Raw genomic sequence first — 16755 nt, 5'->3', positions numbered from 1 at the left:
CCATCCATCAGATACTTCAAACAGGTCACTGAATAAACTGGGGCAATGAGCGGGAACAGGGACACAAAACAGGAAGACGTCTCTTCCCCACAGGATCTGCTCAGGAACCACCGGCCCCTGCCTCACACCTGCTCACCTGGGGTTAGTCAGTCAAAAGCAGGAGTGGGGAACGGCTGGCCCTGAGAAATCATTTGGTCTGGCCCTGCCAGGGCATTAGGGGTGAATTAAATGTTCGACCAAAAAAACAGTCTAACACTTAAGTTGATATTTTTGTATGATCAAAATGATGTTATAAATATCCAAATGGCCCCTGGCAGAAAAAAAGTTCGCCACCAACATTCGGGCTGATTCGGCTGAAGTGAGGGGTGTAAGAAACGGTTCCTGCCTCCCAGATGGAAACTTAGTTTAGATATGCTCTAAGCCAAAAATAAGTTTGTGATTTATAAAGAATGTGACTCCAATTTTATTGTCCTTGTTTGGAAACTTGGCCGAACACCCACAGGATGTAAAATAATCCTGCAGGATGGGCCTAAAACATCCACAGGGTGTTCAGAAGTAGGTTTATAGTTGTGAGTATGCAAAACAATTTATACTTGTATTATGTATTAATTATTGTATTATTTTCCACCTGACCAACTGTAAACCTACTTTTGCCCACCCCATATACTACTGGATGGCCAGTCCACTGAGGGGTCAGTTCTTGAACTGAGCCCCGAGGTAGGCTTCCCACAGATTTTTAAAGACAGGGGTGTGGAGTGGGGAGAGAACTCATTTGGCTGGAACAAAGGTTTGTGACTTGGACCGGGTAGCGGGCAACTGGCAGGAAGGTGGGCAGCGTCCATGGAGACTGGAGGCCAGCTCAGACCCACTCGGATCTGAGGCCACAGTGGCAGGGTCAGCAGAACAGTGACATAGATGGAAGTGGATCTAGTGGCAGCATAAAGATGGGCAGGGAAGTGACGAATGGAACGTGGCAGCCTGGGTGGGAATGAGGGCGGGAAGGAAGCGGCTGAGCCACCAGCAGATATATCTCTTCACTGCCACTGCCTCATGAAGCTCAACCTGAAGGCTCCCTCTGCGTCACTGGTTTGAAATATTCAAAACAGTTTAAATGCACAAAGCTACAGCTTTGCATATAGTACCACCTAGCAACTTCTGATACAACTACTCTCACTCAGACCTGGGAGGAGTCCCAGCCCGCCCGAGACACAGAGGAGCCTGCCCAGCCCCTCGCCCCTGCTAAGTCAACAATATTTTCTTATTGGTAAGTTCTTAATTTCTCATTACTTTAACCTGATTTGAAATTGGTATACAAAATAGAAAAGTAGTTTTCCTTCTTACTTTTCCAGTGGGAGACAAAAAACAGGGTGTAAAACAAGAGGGAAGCCAGGGAGATCCATGAAGAGGGGGCAAGAGGGTTGTCCACTCTTTCAGCAACAACGGAATTAGGACTCTCTAAACCCATGGGTTCCTCTCCTCCCTGCAGGATAAGTCCTGCCCTCTTGTGAAGAGGTGGAACCACTTCTTGCCCCTGAGTCTGTGCTGTCCAGTCCCGGCACGAGTGGCTGGGACCAAAACACAGGGTGGAAGTCTGAACCACTTCCGGCCACACCCTCAAACCCTGGCAGCCCCCCTCCCTCTCCTGGGAGCTGCTGGGGCCTTGAGGTTGCACTGCCCTGAGCCACTGCGGCCATCCCAGCCCTCGTGGACACCATGTGCCCCAGTGTAAGAATTGTGAGAAAGAATACATTGTGGTTTTTGGCCACTCAGATGTGGGGTGGTTTGCTAGCAGTAGGGGACTGAAGCCTGGCCCCACCACAGACACCTAACCTTCCGGGTCCACTGTCTGCCCAAACAGGTGTTACCGCTATCTAGAGCTCTCTCTAAACCACATCTCCGAAATGCTGATGAGAATGAGAAACCATAGAAACAGGAACTTCACATTTGAGTAAGTTGAAGCAAATATGTTTGACATATTCTTTTTCTTATCAGATACTAGGAAGAACTTCGCTGAGCTGAATCTGTCTCCCAAGGTGGTCCTTTCTAATTGTTTTCTCACATGAAATGATGAGGAAGTGGGATTGAGGGTGGAGACTCAAACAATTATGGAATCTACATGATATGCTTATTTTTGATTGCATGTATTAATAATTATAATTATAGAAAAGATAACTGAAAATACCACACTCTCACACTGAGCATTTAGTGAGAGCTGAACTAAACTGTGTAGTAACTTTTCAATAACCTATTTAAGTATTTCAGTTCTAAATTAGAGCTCTTTAAGATATGAGACATTTTTCACTTCTTTAATGTGGGTGTTATTTGTGACTCTGTTATTCAAACAAAACCTACATTTAAGGACAAAAAACCCACTTCAGTGAAGCTTACTTTTAGACCTAAAAGACTGGACTATAAATTGCACCTCTCGTTTAAATAATGGCTATTATGTTGATAGATGAGCACACTAGCCAAGTAACGATCTTGTTAACTAGGAGGTGTGACACCAAGAACATAAACCAGGAACATGCACAGGAGCACACCACCATCTGGGTGCGTCACCGTTCCCGGGGCTGCTACAGAAATGGACGCAGGGCACCTGGAAGGAGTTCAGAGGGCAGCCCCACCCACACTGGAAGCTCTGACCTCGGAGTGCCGTACTGAGTGTGAAGATAAGGGAGAGGATTATACCCCGATGACCGCAGAAGTGTAGGCCACGGAGACTTCAAGGACTGGGTGGTACACTAGGGCCAGGCTGGTGACGGAACGCGAGGAACCGGTGACAGAAACACCAGAGAGGCTGTTGGTTTCCATCTGTCCAATCCCCCTTGGCCCTTTTCTCCCCCAATGCTCGGTCATGGTGTCTAAGGGACCTGCCTGGCCTGGGCAGTGCTCCGGCCGGGTCGGCATTCTCACTCTGGCACTGCTGCTGACTGTCTCCCTGAGGGATATGCACACTGTGCCTGTCCCCACTAGGACCTGTCACTGAGCCATCCTGGAGTTGGGGGGCCTTAGGGTAAGTCTTCCTTAGAAGCCACAATTCACAGAATAAACTACTAATTTAGTGAGCCTCCCAGGGCCAGATAAGAAACTGCATTAAGTATTTCATCCATCAACATTTATTTGGTGCCACCATGGCTGGGCACGAGCTGGCACTGGGTGTGTGACAGAGCAGCTGACACAAAGCCTACCCTCACAGGGAGACCGCACCCATCCGCCAGGCCAGGGAGGCTTTCCTGGCAAGCAGATGTTTCCAGAAGCCTGGCAGGTTGAGGAGAAGGGCTGGTGGAAAAGATCATCGTGGAGGATCAAACAAGGCTTCCGGGTGGTGGTGTGGAAGGAGCCGAAGCTGCGCAGGGAGCCAACTATGAGGAGCCAGACCTGTGACACCCAGGGCCCCACCCAGGACTTAACACCTGTTCACCCAAAGGGTGTCGGTCAGCGGGTGACTCAGAGGCAGCAGCAGCAGAGACGAAGGTGTTGAAACTGGGATGGGAAGGGCTGGGGTCAAGGTGAACACTGTACTTGGAACATTCTCTTGTGAGCTGCAGGGCTGTGCCCTCCTCCTCGTAAACTCTTGTGACCAGCTTCCCAGTTTCCATGGTCCTGCAGGCCTAGAGATGGCGGTGGCTGTGACCGCTAAAAGCTGCCGGGTCTTCACATGCTGCTCTCAGCAGGGCTGCCTTTTCCCTGGGTGCACAGGGCAGTTCCCAAACCTCTAATGTAAGTCTCAGATTTCCTCAAGATCCACTCCTCACTCCTGCTTTCACTGAGATGCAATGGGGAAGAATGAAGGAAGGGCAGGAGGAAGGCACAGCCAGCTTTGGACAGATCACTCTATCCGCACTCCAGAGGGAACCACTGGTTTTAGTAAAAACCGAAATAAAGGAGGGTGTGTGGTGAGATGCTGGGAGTGAGCCATGGGGAGGGGTGGAGAAGGAGGACAGGCCAGCCCCAGCCTGGCACGGAGATGCAGGTGCAGACTGGAGCCACCTGGACATGAACAGCTGGCTGCTCAGAAACAGCCACTAGTGCTCTTTGGTCACTTGTCAAAAGAATGATGACGTGGGGGCATTAAGTATGCAAATGAACATCACCACGCGAGAAGAGAAATGTCACCCATGCTGACTTACCTATAAAATATATTATTTATCTGTTTTCTGATGTAAGCTCTTAAGCCTAAGAATTTTCCGTAGATTCTGTGAAGGGTAGTTTTAAGAAAATCTCTCTCTCGAGGATCTTCACTGTCAAAGAGCTCTAAAAGCTTCAAGAAGAAAAAGACACTTAGTAACCTGGATTCTCTGTAAAGTAGGGCTTTTGTGCTTTCAGCTAATTTGTGCCTTACCTGCAATACAAACTTCTGATCAATATATTTCTTCGCTATATTAGGTTGGAAATCTGGAGACTCTAAAAATCTTAGGAAAAATTCATAAACAAGCTAGGAGGGAAAAACAACAGTGAGTCAAAAAACATGGTATTTTACTAAATGGAGATTAAAAATACACCATGAGTTGAATCTTTGTCTTCGTATATTAGCCTTAAAAAAGCCATGTATCTGTAGATTTAATGCTAAATTACGTGGCTTAATTTAATTGTAACTGATGATGGTAACTGTTTTCTTTTGCTAAGAACCACAGACTATCTCCTTAAATGGCATTTAAACAAAAGGATGTCACCCATGCTTAAATTACGCTGCTCAGAGACCCCGATGCTCAGCAGCCACAGCTGGGCTGGGACCAAGTTCTGGGTGGGATTTGTAGCCTGTCACCTCCAAGTGCCCTGGGAGAGGCAGGCCGACAGAAGCTGGGACTCGTTGGTGAGCAGATGTCCCAGATGCCACAGGCGGGAACGCTCTGCTGCCGAGACAGCTCTCCTTTTCCGTCTGTTCCCCGCTTGGCCCCTTCCTGGGTTTCTCATCTCTCCATCTCCCCTCCTAGGACCGCCCAGACCTCCCAGTCCAGTGCTCTGCTCAGAGTGGGCTCAGTGCCTTCCCACAGGCATGCTCCCAATCAACCTCTCGCCCTACAAAGGCTCTGAGAAAGGCATTCGCCAGCAGGTGAGCTTTGGGGCACGTAGCAGGAGCACATTAAATCTAAGTACCCCAAACTGGGAAATGCCGTGTGAGTCCTCCAGGTCTCAATTCAATGGCTGTCAGCAAAATAATCATTTCCATCAAAGACATGCTGACAATTCCATATCTCTGTAGTTGATATACAGTATCTACACAAAGAAAAGCCATTGAACGTTCTCTCTTCTGCTAAAACATTTTCATGTACACATAGGTGTGCAAGGCCTATGCCAGTATGATCAGAGGTCCACCTGCAACCAGCTGGGATGAGGCCCTCAGGCCAGTGCATCTGCGTCAGAGGAAGACCCCACGCACATATACATCTCATTTACGCCCGTTTCTGGCCCATTCCCCAGTTCAGTACCTGTAGGTGAGGCCAGGCTGCTTCTAACGTTGGTTCGTCTTCCTCTGGGTCAAATTCTGCTCCCGTAGGATTGGAGGAAGGTGGTAATGTTCGAAACATATTAACTGCAAACTAAAATCCACATAGTCTATAATTATAACCAGGGCATTAAAAATATTTACAAAGAACATTAAAAAAAAATCTTAAGTAATTCTAAAGAGAGCTGATTCCAGTGGAATTCTCAAAATTCAGAAGCAGTGTGGGCCCGCAACGAGATTCTGGTCAAAACTGCAGCAGGAGCCCTAGCTAGTTTGGCTCAGTGGATAGAGTGTCGGCCTGAGGACCAAAGGGCATGTACCTCAGTTGCAGGCTCCTCCCGGGCCCAGGCTCTGGTCAGGGCTCATGCAGGATGCAACCAATCGATGTGTTTCTCTCACATCGATATTCCTCTCTGTCTTTCCCTCTCTCTCTAAAAATCAATGAGGATTAAAACAACAACAACAACAAAAACCACCTGCAGCAGGGGTTAAGAACCGAAGACACTGATACATGGCAAATGCCACTTTGTGCTGGGACACCCTGTGACTGATGAAGAGCCCTCTGGAATCCACACTGATGGCGACAGTCAAGACGGGGGACTCCTGAGTGTGCGGCTAGAAAGTCATTCCCAGAGACAGGCTGCAAGAATCATTACAGGACAGCCTGGCTGAGTGCCCAGAGACCTGACAGTTAAGAAGAAAATTCTTTGGGGTTTGGATGGTTTCTCATAGGACTCCTAACCCCTTTCTTGGATCCCCATCTTCACATCACCCTTCACCAGTCCCCTATCCTGGCTTCATTTATTTTCAACTTCATAAAAATGAATCAATGTGTGTTAGAACAGATGTTTTCTGTATTAAGTCTACGGTTATTTGGAGCATAGGTGTTTTACTGCCTGTATGGTTAATATGAAAAGTTAGCTCTCTAAATAAAGCACAACATAATTGACACATTCGTGACCAGCTACCTTACAGAGTCTGAACCTACCACCGGCCAGTTACAGAGTTGGGCTCTTACAGGTGATCAGAAAAAGCCCTGGCCCCATCACTCCCCAAAGCACAAAATTGAAACACTTGACCTTACGCCAGAGTCCGACTCCATGACAACAATGAGAAGGTATCTGTGGAGGAGAGTCCAGCACGTGCCACCACCCAGCTCATCCTGTCTTCACTGTTACTGATTCTGAACCCCAAACGGTAACATCATTTTTCATGAAGAAAAATGCCTGCTCTTTTAGCCATTGCTGTAACAGCCCCGAGCACCAAGTTTGTTCTCTGTGTCATCTGGAGGATGGGCTGCGGCAGAGCAACTATGATGGGGCGCAGAGACAGGACAGGGGGTGAGGGGAGGGATGAAAAAAATGGTTGGAAATCTAGAAACTAATAGTTGTAAAACATTTGCAGTAAAAAAATGAGTAAAGCTCCTAAGACACAGTAGAAAGAGAAAGAAGTCTGGAACCTGTGAACAAGTTGTGTACAGGGCTCGGGAAGGACCTCCCAGACAACAGGTGATTAACGAACAGAGGCTGTGACAGGTGTTACCAGGTAGTGGGCACATCCTCAATCACTGGCCCCAGGGTACTCCTCTAGGCACCCTGATCCCAAAGCCCGCACAAGACAATAAGGGGCCGTGGAGAGCTTCCACCCCTGCCCCCCGCAAAGGAAAGGCCACACCCTGGGTGGGCACCGTCACCTCCAGGGGGTGCCTTCTAGGGCTAAGAAAGCACAGAGGAGAGGCAGAGGCTGTGACCTTTATGAGGAGTGTGTCATTTGTGATCTGGGGTTTTCTAACCTCTCCCTCAAAGCCAAATGATTGGGGGACTCCAAGAGAGTCACCCAGAGATTGGGGGCTGGTGGATGACAGCCGCAGGCTCAGTGTCCCTGGTGGCAGACGTGTCTATGAACACACACTGCCTGCCTCTCAAAGCCTTCAGAGGCAGGAGATGTGCTGGAGCAGCCCGTGACTCCGGGGTGAACTGCACCTGGAGGGGAACACAGGTGGAGGGATAAAAGGAGCAGTGGGGATGCCCAGGGACTGCCTAGGGAGTGGTCAGTTCACCCAGATGGGGGCTAGAGGTCTGAAGAAAAGGGGAGAAGGCTGCCCCTCTGGAGGGGTCTCCAGAGCACAGACATTCCACTCCTTGCCTCACCCACTTTAGGTGCCTCACCTGCCAAGTTGCTCACCGGAGGGTACACATGAGGCTGGAGTCTAGGGTTAAAGCGTTAAACTAGGGAAAACAGCTATAACCAAGATGACAAAAAGGGGCAGGAAAAAAAGGTTCCACAAGTCATGGTTAAAGACAACGGTCAGTTTTAGAGTAGCCCATTATTCAATCAAGCAGTAATGTGAGCATCACTGTGGAGGGAGGTAGTAGTTAGCACCCAATTAGCTGACTTTAAGGAGATCACCCTCATGAATATGGGTGAGCCTCACCCATCAGTTGAAACGCCTTAGGAGTGACACTGTGGTCCCCGAGGAAGAAGGAATCCCATGTGAACAGCTGTCAGCCCTGCCCTAGTCCAGCCTGGCCCTGCCCCACGGTGTTCGCCTCGCCCCGTCACCTCCACAGGTGGAAGACAGTTCCCTGAATGCTCCATCAATCTCTCTGTCTCTACCCGCTGGTCTGCTCTCTGGCAGCACTCTGACAGACTCAGCGGTGGGCTGGCTCTAGTTTCAGGGTGAGGCCCCACGCCCAGCGTTCTGACAACCTTGGCCCATTCCCAGCACCTGTACCTTCACTGAGTTCTAGATGCTGAGCTAGGAGGCTGCAAGGGGACATGGACCAAACTGCTTTTAATGTAGAAGTCCCCTTTTTTGGTATTCTTTAAGGATGATCACCCTAGATCCATGAAGTGTCATTATTAGCCAACTCTAATTGATAAAAAGTTATTTATTTTAGGCAACAAATCTCACTCGCACCGTAATTTCCACCCTTTCCGACAACACTACACTGCAATAATTTAATGCTCATCTCTAGAAAAGGTTAGGAGAGAAGAAGGAAAACAGGAGGCCACTTGGAGTTATTCTTGGGTTTCTAGCCTAGCAACATTTCTTAGCACAAAAGCTACGGGGGTCAAATTTGTTAAGTGCCGTGGTGCTGATGTCCATGTGCTCGAAGGGAGTGTGCTGTCCAGATACACGGAGTTCTGTCTGAGGGAAACACAGAAGGTGACCTTCGTCAATGTCATGCCATGGAAGCCAAAGGGAACCTTGTGTCTACTGTTGGTCTGGGGAGTCTGATGGGATCACACAGGTCCATTGTCCTGCTCAGCTGAGGGGCTTTGATGCAGGTAGTCAGGTCACACAGAGCAGCATGGCCGTGGGGGAGAGCCTCCCCCGGCCTCCTCCCACCCAGAAGCAGGACCCTAGACTGAAAATCCTGCCCTCCAAGCCTCAGTTTCCTCAGCTGCTGAAAGAGGGTAAATCCTCTTTGCACTGGGCACAGGTGAAGTGGAAAAGCACTAAGCATGAAGAGTCACCACATGGGTGGGCGCACGCCTGTGGTCTACACGGCCACTGTGGTGGTGTGGACGGACTCTGTAATATGAGGAAGCACCTGCTTTTACAGCTTTCTTGAAACTCCCACTTGCAGTACTTAAAATCAGTACCAAATTGCTACATTTACTGAATTAGATGCAAACCAAATTATGGAAACTCCTCATGATTCTGTAGTATCACAAAGCCTTTCTATCACTGTAATAGTCACTACCAGGGGGAGTACTAACACATTCGGATCAGAGGTCACTGCAGCACAGGGCACACGTGGAGGTGTGAGACAGAAAGGGATTCGCTCCAGAGAACACTGCTAATCTAATTTCAGAGGTGACGAGGAAGGAAAGGTTGATTATTCAGTTCTTTGTTCACAACCACCAGGGCTATGATAGTGATGCTGTTTTATGCACGCGAGTAGGATTTATAAAGGTGAGTTCACCAAAGCCCAACTTACAGTTCCTCCAGACACTCTTCCTCCTGTAGTAGAAATTCTAAGCTCTGAGTAAGGTTAGGGGTGGAGGTGGGGGGGCAGTGGAAGCCCATCTACAATTTCTTTAAATAAAAAGTTATATTTACTTATAAATAGTACAACGTATGTGTAAAACCAACAGAGGGAGGCAACAGACAGAATATCTCAGCAGGGCCACGGATGCAAACTCAACAAAAACCAAAAATACAAACCTAACGACAACAACCTCACCTCTAATAAGCAACATGAAAACATAACCGATAGGAGTATCCAAGGACACAGCCACTACAATGGCCAGTTAGTTACCAAGCCTAGCGATGGGCACTGAAGAGCTCCCCAACTGGTGACGGGACTGGCCATTCTCTAGGGTGGGGGGATGTCACTTCTCCACGAGGCAGCTCATACACCAAATACAATCTTAAACACAATTCTTATTGAGGCTTTTAATGAACTCAATGGATATAATTTAAACTTTAGGTGGATAATAAAAGTCCTAGGAGCAATCTTAAAGAGAGAGACTGTCTCTTTCTTAGTTGTAAACTTAGTCCAAATCTGCTTTCCCGGCTGAGTTCAGCTGTCATCCTGAGGACACGCGCCACAATTCACTCACTGCTTACTCTCCAGCACCTGCCGCAGGGCGTCACCCACGAGGTCCTCATATACCTGCTGCCACTCACCTTATTAACTGCAATGCCACATAATTACTAAAACCTGTGACCACTTTCCGCTGACACCTAAGATCCCAGTTGCAGGCAACGCTTGTCAGGGAGCCTTTCCCAAGCCCAGATGTAATTGGCTCTGATTTTAAGCTCACCTGTCAGGCAGTACATTTGTCTTAAATATAACCAGATGGCTGGGTCATTCTTGGTTTAACATCTTTCTCCAGTGCCACCTCCCAGGTGATCACACTGCCTGAGTGGCACAGACGAGCACTCAGTAAACAGGGGGTGAAGCAGGGTCCCCCTTTTCCTAACACAACATGGCCACTTTCTGATTGGTATGTTTCATAACAAATTACTGGGCAAGAGCCTTCAAATCACATAGTTTATCTCCAAGTAGATGCCAGAATGTGATATTTAAGAAAAGAACTATTATTAAATTCTTATTTTGAATAGCTTATTTTTATAATCATTCAACTATGTTCTTAAGTAACAAATATATTGTGGAGCCCTAGCCAGTTTTGCTCAGTGGATAGAGTATCGGCCTGCAGACTGAAGGGTCCCTGGTTCGATTCCGGTTAAGGGCACATGCCCGGGCTGCAAGCTCGATCCCCAGTGGGAGGCTTGTAGGAGACAGCCAATCAATGATTCTCTCTCATCATTGATGTTTCTATCTCTCTCTCCCTCTCCCTTCCTCTCTGAAATCAATAAAAATCTCTCTCTCTATATATATAAAAGGCTAATATGCTAAGTGTCCAACCGTCCAACCAGTCACTATGACGCGCACTGACCACCAGGGGGTCAGACACTCAACACAGGAGCTGCCGTGACGCACACTGGCCATTTACAGAGAAATGGCACTGCGGACCTGGTGCTCACAAAACAACACTCAGCTTCCCCCAAGTGGAACCAGGCCCTGCCACCACCCCAGAGCAATAGCCCACCAAATTGCAGCCAACGCTGCCGAGACCCCATGGTGCAAAATGCAGCCCACAGCCCAGCCCAGCCTAGCCCAGCCTGGAAACGGTGGCTGTGGGCGCCGGGTAATGACGTCACGTAGCAACCCCCAACTTCTTTTCCCTAGCAATAGGCCATTTAACAATAAATGGCACTGCGGACCTGGCGCCCACAAAGCAACACTTGGCTTCCCCCAAGTGGGAGACAGGCCTTGCCACCACCCTGAAGCAACACCCCACCAAATCGTAGCCAACACTGCTGAGACCCCATGGCACAAAATGTGGCCCACAGCCCAGCCCAGCCTGGAAATGGTGGCTGTGGGCGCTGGGTATTGACGTCATATACCAACGCCCGGCTTCTTCTTCCTAGCGACTAGCCTCCTTGCAGTTTCTTCAGCCCAGGAACACGACTTGCTTTACAGCCAGGTGGAAACATTTTACACTTTAACCAAATGTCTGTGAATCATTTTCCAGCCCAGGAACACGACTTGCTTTACAGCCAGGTGGAAACATTTTACACTTTAACCAAATGTCTGTGAATCATTTTCCCGTGCCTCATCTCATTTGATCCTCACAGAAGTCCTGAAGTAGGTAGATAGGAGACTCGGTGGAATCCTATTTTCTTTTCATTAGCTGGGAAAATGGAGATTTAGAAAGCTTAGAAACTTGACCAGACTGAAAAGAAGTAAGAAATGGTGGACCTTGAAAATGACTTCGGGTTTTCTCACTGCGCAGAATATAGTCAAACACTGCTGCAGTTAAATATTTTACCCTTTGTTCTCCCTGCGTGATCTACAATAATAATCTGCTTCATGTTGACATTTACTGCTGTATTGCTGACAATTACCTGAAAGAGAAGTTGGGGTGCTTCACTGGGCTGGACAAAGTTTAGCTAAATCAGAAAGTGGGTCTAATTAAGCAAGTTTATTTATATATATAAAGCTCTCGCTGGCATTAATCGCACCGGTGTGTTTTGATCTGTCTTGTTGATTGTGAATTTGGTTGACACTTCTATTATAGAGAAAGGGCAAATAGCGATATTAAAATATATCTTCTAATTAATTTCTTTTCAATGTGCATGAATTTGTGCACGGGGCCACTAGTCTACACTAATAAAAGAGAAACATGGTAATTGGCGTACGACCGCTACCCTTCCCATTGGCTAATCAGCGTATCCTTATGCAAATTAACTGTCAGCCAAGATGGCGGCCGGCAGCCAGGCAGCTGGAAGCGAACATGAGGCTTGCTTGCTCCAGTGACTGCAGACTCCAACGTTCCCCGCCTGCGCTGCCGGTCTCTGAGCTGGCAGTTTGAAACATTCTAACAAATATAGGCCGGGATCTCAGAGCTGAAGTTATACATTGTTTCGATTATAGAAAGCAAACAAACCAGCAGAGGAAGCCTCAGAGCTAGAGCCAGAGCTAAAGCTGGCCCAGAATAAAAAAGAAAAAAAGAAAAAAAGGAGCGGTTGGGAGCTTCAGTCAATCAGCCCTCAGCCCCTCACCCAGACTGGCCAGGCACCCCAGTGGGGACCCCCACCCTGAAGGGTGTGTGACCAGCTGCAAACAGCCATCATCCCCTCATCCAGGCTGGCCAGGCACCCCAGTGGGGACCCCCACCCTGATCCAGGACACCCTTCAGGGCAAACCAGCCGGCCCCCAGGCCTCTATCCTATATAGTAAAAGGATAATATGCCTCCCAGCACCGGGATCAGCGGAGCCACGAGGCCTCCTGGCACCAGATCAGCGTGACAGGGGGCAGCACCCAAACCCCCTGATCGCCCTGTGGCTCTGTGTGTGACAGGGGGCGGGGCCACAACCTCCCTATCCACCCTGCTCTGTGTGTGACAGGGGGCGGGGCCACAACCCCCCCCCCCCCCCACCACCACCACAGGCCCTGCTCTGTGTGTGACAGGGTAGAGCCATAACCTCCCCATCGGCCCTGCCCTGAGTGTGACAGTGGCTGCACCCCAACCCCCTGATCGGCCCTGCTCTGTGTGTGACGGGGTAGAGCCATAACCTCCCCATCGGCCCTGCCCTGAGTGTGACAGTGGTGGCGCCCCAACCCCCTGATCGGCCCTGTTCTGTGGGTGATAGAGGGCGGTGCCCTAACTCCCCTATCGGCCCTACTCTGTGCGTGACGGGGGGAGCTCCCCAACCCCCTGATGGGCCTGCTCTGTGCATGACAGGGGGCAGCGCCCAACCCCCTGATTGGCCCTGCTCTGTGCGTGACAGGGTACGGAGCCCCAACCCCCCTGATGGACCCTGCTCTGTGGGTGACAGGGGGCAGCGCCCCAACCCCCTGATTGGCCCTGCTCTGTGCGTGACAGGGGGTGGTGCCGCAACCTCCCCATCGACCCTGCCTTGAGTGTGATAGGGGGCGGTGCCCCAACCCCCCAATCAGCCCTACCCTGAGCGTGACTGAGGGGGGCATTGCAACCTCCCAATCCACCCCAACTCCCCAATCAGCCCTGCTCCGAGCCCGACCAGGGGCTGCACCTAGGGATTGGGCCTGCCCTCTGCCACCTGGGAGCAGGCCTAAGCCAGCAGGTCGTTATCTCCCAAGGGGTCCCAGACTGCGAGAGGGCACAGGCCGGGCTGAGGCCTCCCCCCCCCCCGCCGAGTGCACAAATTTTTGTGCACTGGGCCTCTAGTATATATATAAAAAAAGATACTGTAGAAATAAAAAGCCTACAAATAAAAAAACCCTAAAACCCTATTAAAGGAAATTTAGTCTTTTTTTAAAACAAAGAATATTTTAATTTTATGACTACTTCACAACTAAATGTACAATACCACCTATATATATAAAAGCCTAAGCGACCATTCGACCGTCTGACCAGTAGCTATGATGCGCACTGACCACCAGGGGGCAGATGCTCAATGCAGGATCTGCCGAGCTGTGGTGACTTGACAGCTGTGGATCTCAGGTGACGCACCAAGAAACAGAGGAGGGAGCCCAATTCCGGGGTGTGTCACTGGAGAACTGCCCTCTTGCAATCCGGGAGGGGAAGGAGGCGAAGGAGAAGCTCAGGTGGGAAGAAGGTGGTTCTCACTGCCACAGGACTCCGCCTGGGTAGAAGGTCTGGGCAGGAACCTGACACTGAGCAGGGTCTTGCCTTAGGCCGATTAGATTCTAGGCTAAGTAAATCCTGTTTGCTAAATAATTGCATTTTGCAGCTAAATGCCCACAAGTTGTCAGTTACTGCTAAGCTTAGGGTAAAGTGAGATGAAAGCAATTCAGATACAGAAAGTGATATAATATTGGAAGAGAGGAGGGAGCCCGATTCTGGGGTGTGTCCCCCGAGAACTGCCCTCTTGCAATCTGGGACCTCTCAGGGGATGTCAGAGAGCCGGTTTCGGCCCGATCCCTGCAGGCTAGGCTGAGGGAGGACCCCACTGGTGCACAAATCTGTGCACTGAGCCTCTAGTCTTCAGATAAGCATGAAAATATGCTACTCATTTATAATTATTTGTATGTTTATTCTTTATTTTTAATTTTTGAGTTTAAAATTAGATTACTTGCACAAGATAAGCAATGACTTGTAATATAGCAGTTCCTTCAATAACATCATTTTGTCCCACATTGTTTTGTTATAATTTTTTTTGAGTAAAAACAACAACACTGTTTCTTGTCCGGGGCCTCTGTCTGTGGAGTGTGCCTGGTGTTCCTGATCTGCATGGATTTTCTCCAGGAACTCTGGTTTCCTCCTGTATCACAGAGCTGTGCATGGGAGGTGAATGGTGTATCTACACAATCCCAGTGTGAGTATAGTGTGAGTGGGTGTGAGGTCACCTGCGATGGGAGGGCATCCAGAGTGGACCCATCTATGTGCCCTGATCAGCCAGGAGAAACTTCAGCTACCTGTGGCAGTCAACTGGAATTGGCAGGTTAAAAAATAATTATCTGCTGAAACCGGTTTGGCTCAGTGGATAGAGCGTCGGCCTGTGGAATGAAAGGTCCCAGGTTCGATTCCAGTCAAGGGCATGTACCTGGGTTGCGGACACATCCCCAGTGGGGAGTGTGCAGGAGGCAGCTGATGGATGTTTCTCTCTCATCGATGTTTCTAACTCTCTATCCCCCTCCCTTCCTCTCTGTAAGAAATCAATAAAAAATATATATTAAAAAAAAAAAATAATTATCTGACTTGTTTTTATTCACCATTCTTAGATGTCTGTATAGCTCACATTTATTTCAATGTTTAATGTTAGAAATGTTTTGGGTCTTCATTTAAAAACCTGGTGATGTTTCTGTGACTAGAAATATGCCACAGGACCTTAACTCTTGCTTTTATCATTAGCCTAGGGTACAACTGGTTTTGTTATACTACATTGTTTCACTTAAAGTCAGTTTCCAGGAACCTATTGATGACATTGAGGACTTAAGGTACTTTTAATTTAATTCAATCAGTGTTAAAGATAACACTGAATTTGGAAGTTTCTCTTAGGTGATTTACTCTGGACCAAAGGTTAGTTCTGCATAGATTCTGAATGATGTATATGCCCCAACATTTTGTTATGAAAAATACCAATCAAAAAAGTTTAATCTTCTAGAGAATAGCTATGTAGCTACCAGTTAGATTTTACATTTACACTCTCATGTATTTGCTTTCCACATATTCTGATCTTTTTTTTTGCAGTAAAATGTGAGAAAGTTTAGGAATGCTTTAGAATAGCAAAACTATATATTCTGTAGCCTACATGATATAAATAAACTGAAAAGGGAAGTTTCAGAGCTCAAGTACTGATTTCCCAGTCATATATGTATAGCCAACCATTTTCATGCTATGTCCCTAGCCATATACTATATGTATATAGTTATGGAATTACAAATGATACAAGTAGCCTTTGATCAGTATATCTTTTTAGAATCATTGCTGCATGAAGTTGTGTTGATTATTATAAATAAAGCAGAGACTTATACTGAAGAGTAATAGGAATGGGATTTACCCTACCTCCTGACCAAAAACCTGGGAAAAATATATGGAATTATGGCTTTCAAGACCCTGGTTTGGCCGAGACCAGTTTGGCTCAGTGGATAGAGCGTCGGCCTGCGGACTGAAGGGTCCCAGGTTCGATTCCGGTCAAGGGCATAAACCTGGGTTGTGGGCACATCCCCAGTGGGAGATGTGCAGGAGGCAGCTGATCGATGTTTCTCTCTCATCGATGTTTCTAACTCTCTATCCCTCTCCCTTCCTCTCTGTGAAAAATCAATAAAATATATTAAAAAAAAAAAAAAAGACCCTGGTTTGCAGATGAAGGATAGAGACCCTGAGAACTAGGAAACAGTGAGGTGAGTCCTACGACTGCCCAGATTCCTGCCTAGATAGAACTTCCAGGTTGCAGCACAGGGAGAAAGAACCCAGGAAGAGCCCAGCAGACAACGGTGGTTAGAACTTGCAAGGCAAAGGCCCAGAGAGAAGAGAGCTGCAGAGAGAGAACACTGAGATTGCAGAGGCCCCCCTCAACTCGATAAGCACACCTTTCAAAATCAAAAGCAAAAGAAAGACCTTTCAAACATATTAAAGAAAGTCCTTCAGTCAGAAGGAAAACTAATCCCAGGTGGGTTTCTGGATTCAGAGAATGGAGTGAAGAACACTGAAAATGGCCCTGGCCAGTGTTGCTCAGTTGGTTGAGCATCGTCCTGTGCACTGAGGTGGCCGGTTCAATATGCTGGGAGCTGTGGGTTTCATCTCTGGTCAGAGCATATGCCCAGAGTGCAGGCTTGATCCC

The 16755-nt window shown here is 48.2% G+C and overlaps 1 protein-coding gene across 6 annotated transcripts in view; it reads right to left on the bottom strand.

Annotated features, from left to right (window-relative positions):
* The window catches only part of LOC139009144 (serine/threonine-protein phosphatase 2A 56 kDa regulatory subunit gamma isoform), a 137744-nt gene that overhangs the window by 28023 nt on the left and 92966 nt on the right, over window positions 1–16755 (bottom strand). For 5 of the 6 annotated variants that reach the window (XM_070413205.1, XM_070413219.1, XM_070413211.1 and 2 more), the window contains 3 exons: window positions 5430–5540; window positions 4343–4435; window positions 4131–4261 (listed from right to left, as the gene is read on the bottom strand). In XM_070413205.1, coding sequence (XP_070269306.1) covers window positions 4131–4261; window positions 4343–4435; window positions 5430–5540 — 335 coding nt within the window. Of the gene's footprint in view, window positions 1–4130; window positions 4436–5429; window positions 5541–16755 lie in introns of all 6 variants that reach the window. The other variant, XM_070413197.1, reaches the window with a different exon arrangement.

This window comes from Myotis yumanensis, unplaced genomic scaffold, assembly GCF_028538775.1.
Source record: "Myotis yumanensis isolate MYYU_CA2020_CCGP unplaced genomic scaffold, mMyoYum1.0.hap1 SCAF_1, whole genome shotgun sequence".
Lineage (NCBI taxonomy): Eukaryota > Metazoa > Chordata > Mammalia > Chiroptera > Vespertilionidae > Myotis > Myotis yumanensis.
Note: the sequence above shows the minus strand (reverse complement) of the source record. Positions and strands in the feature narration are given on the sequence as shown.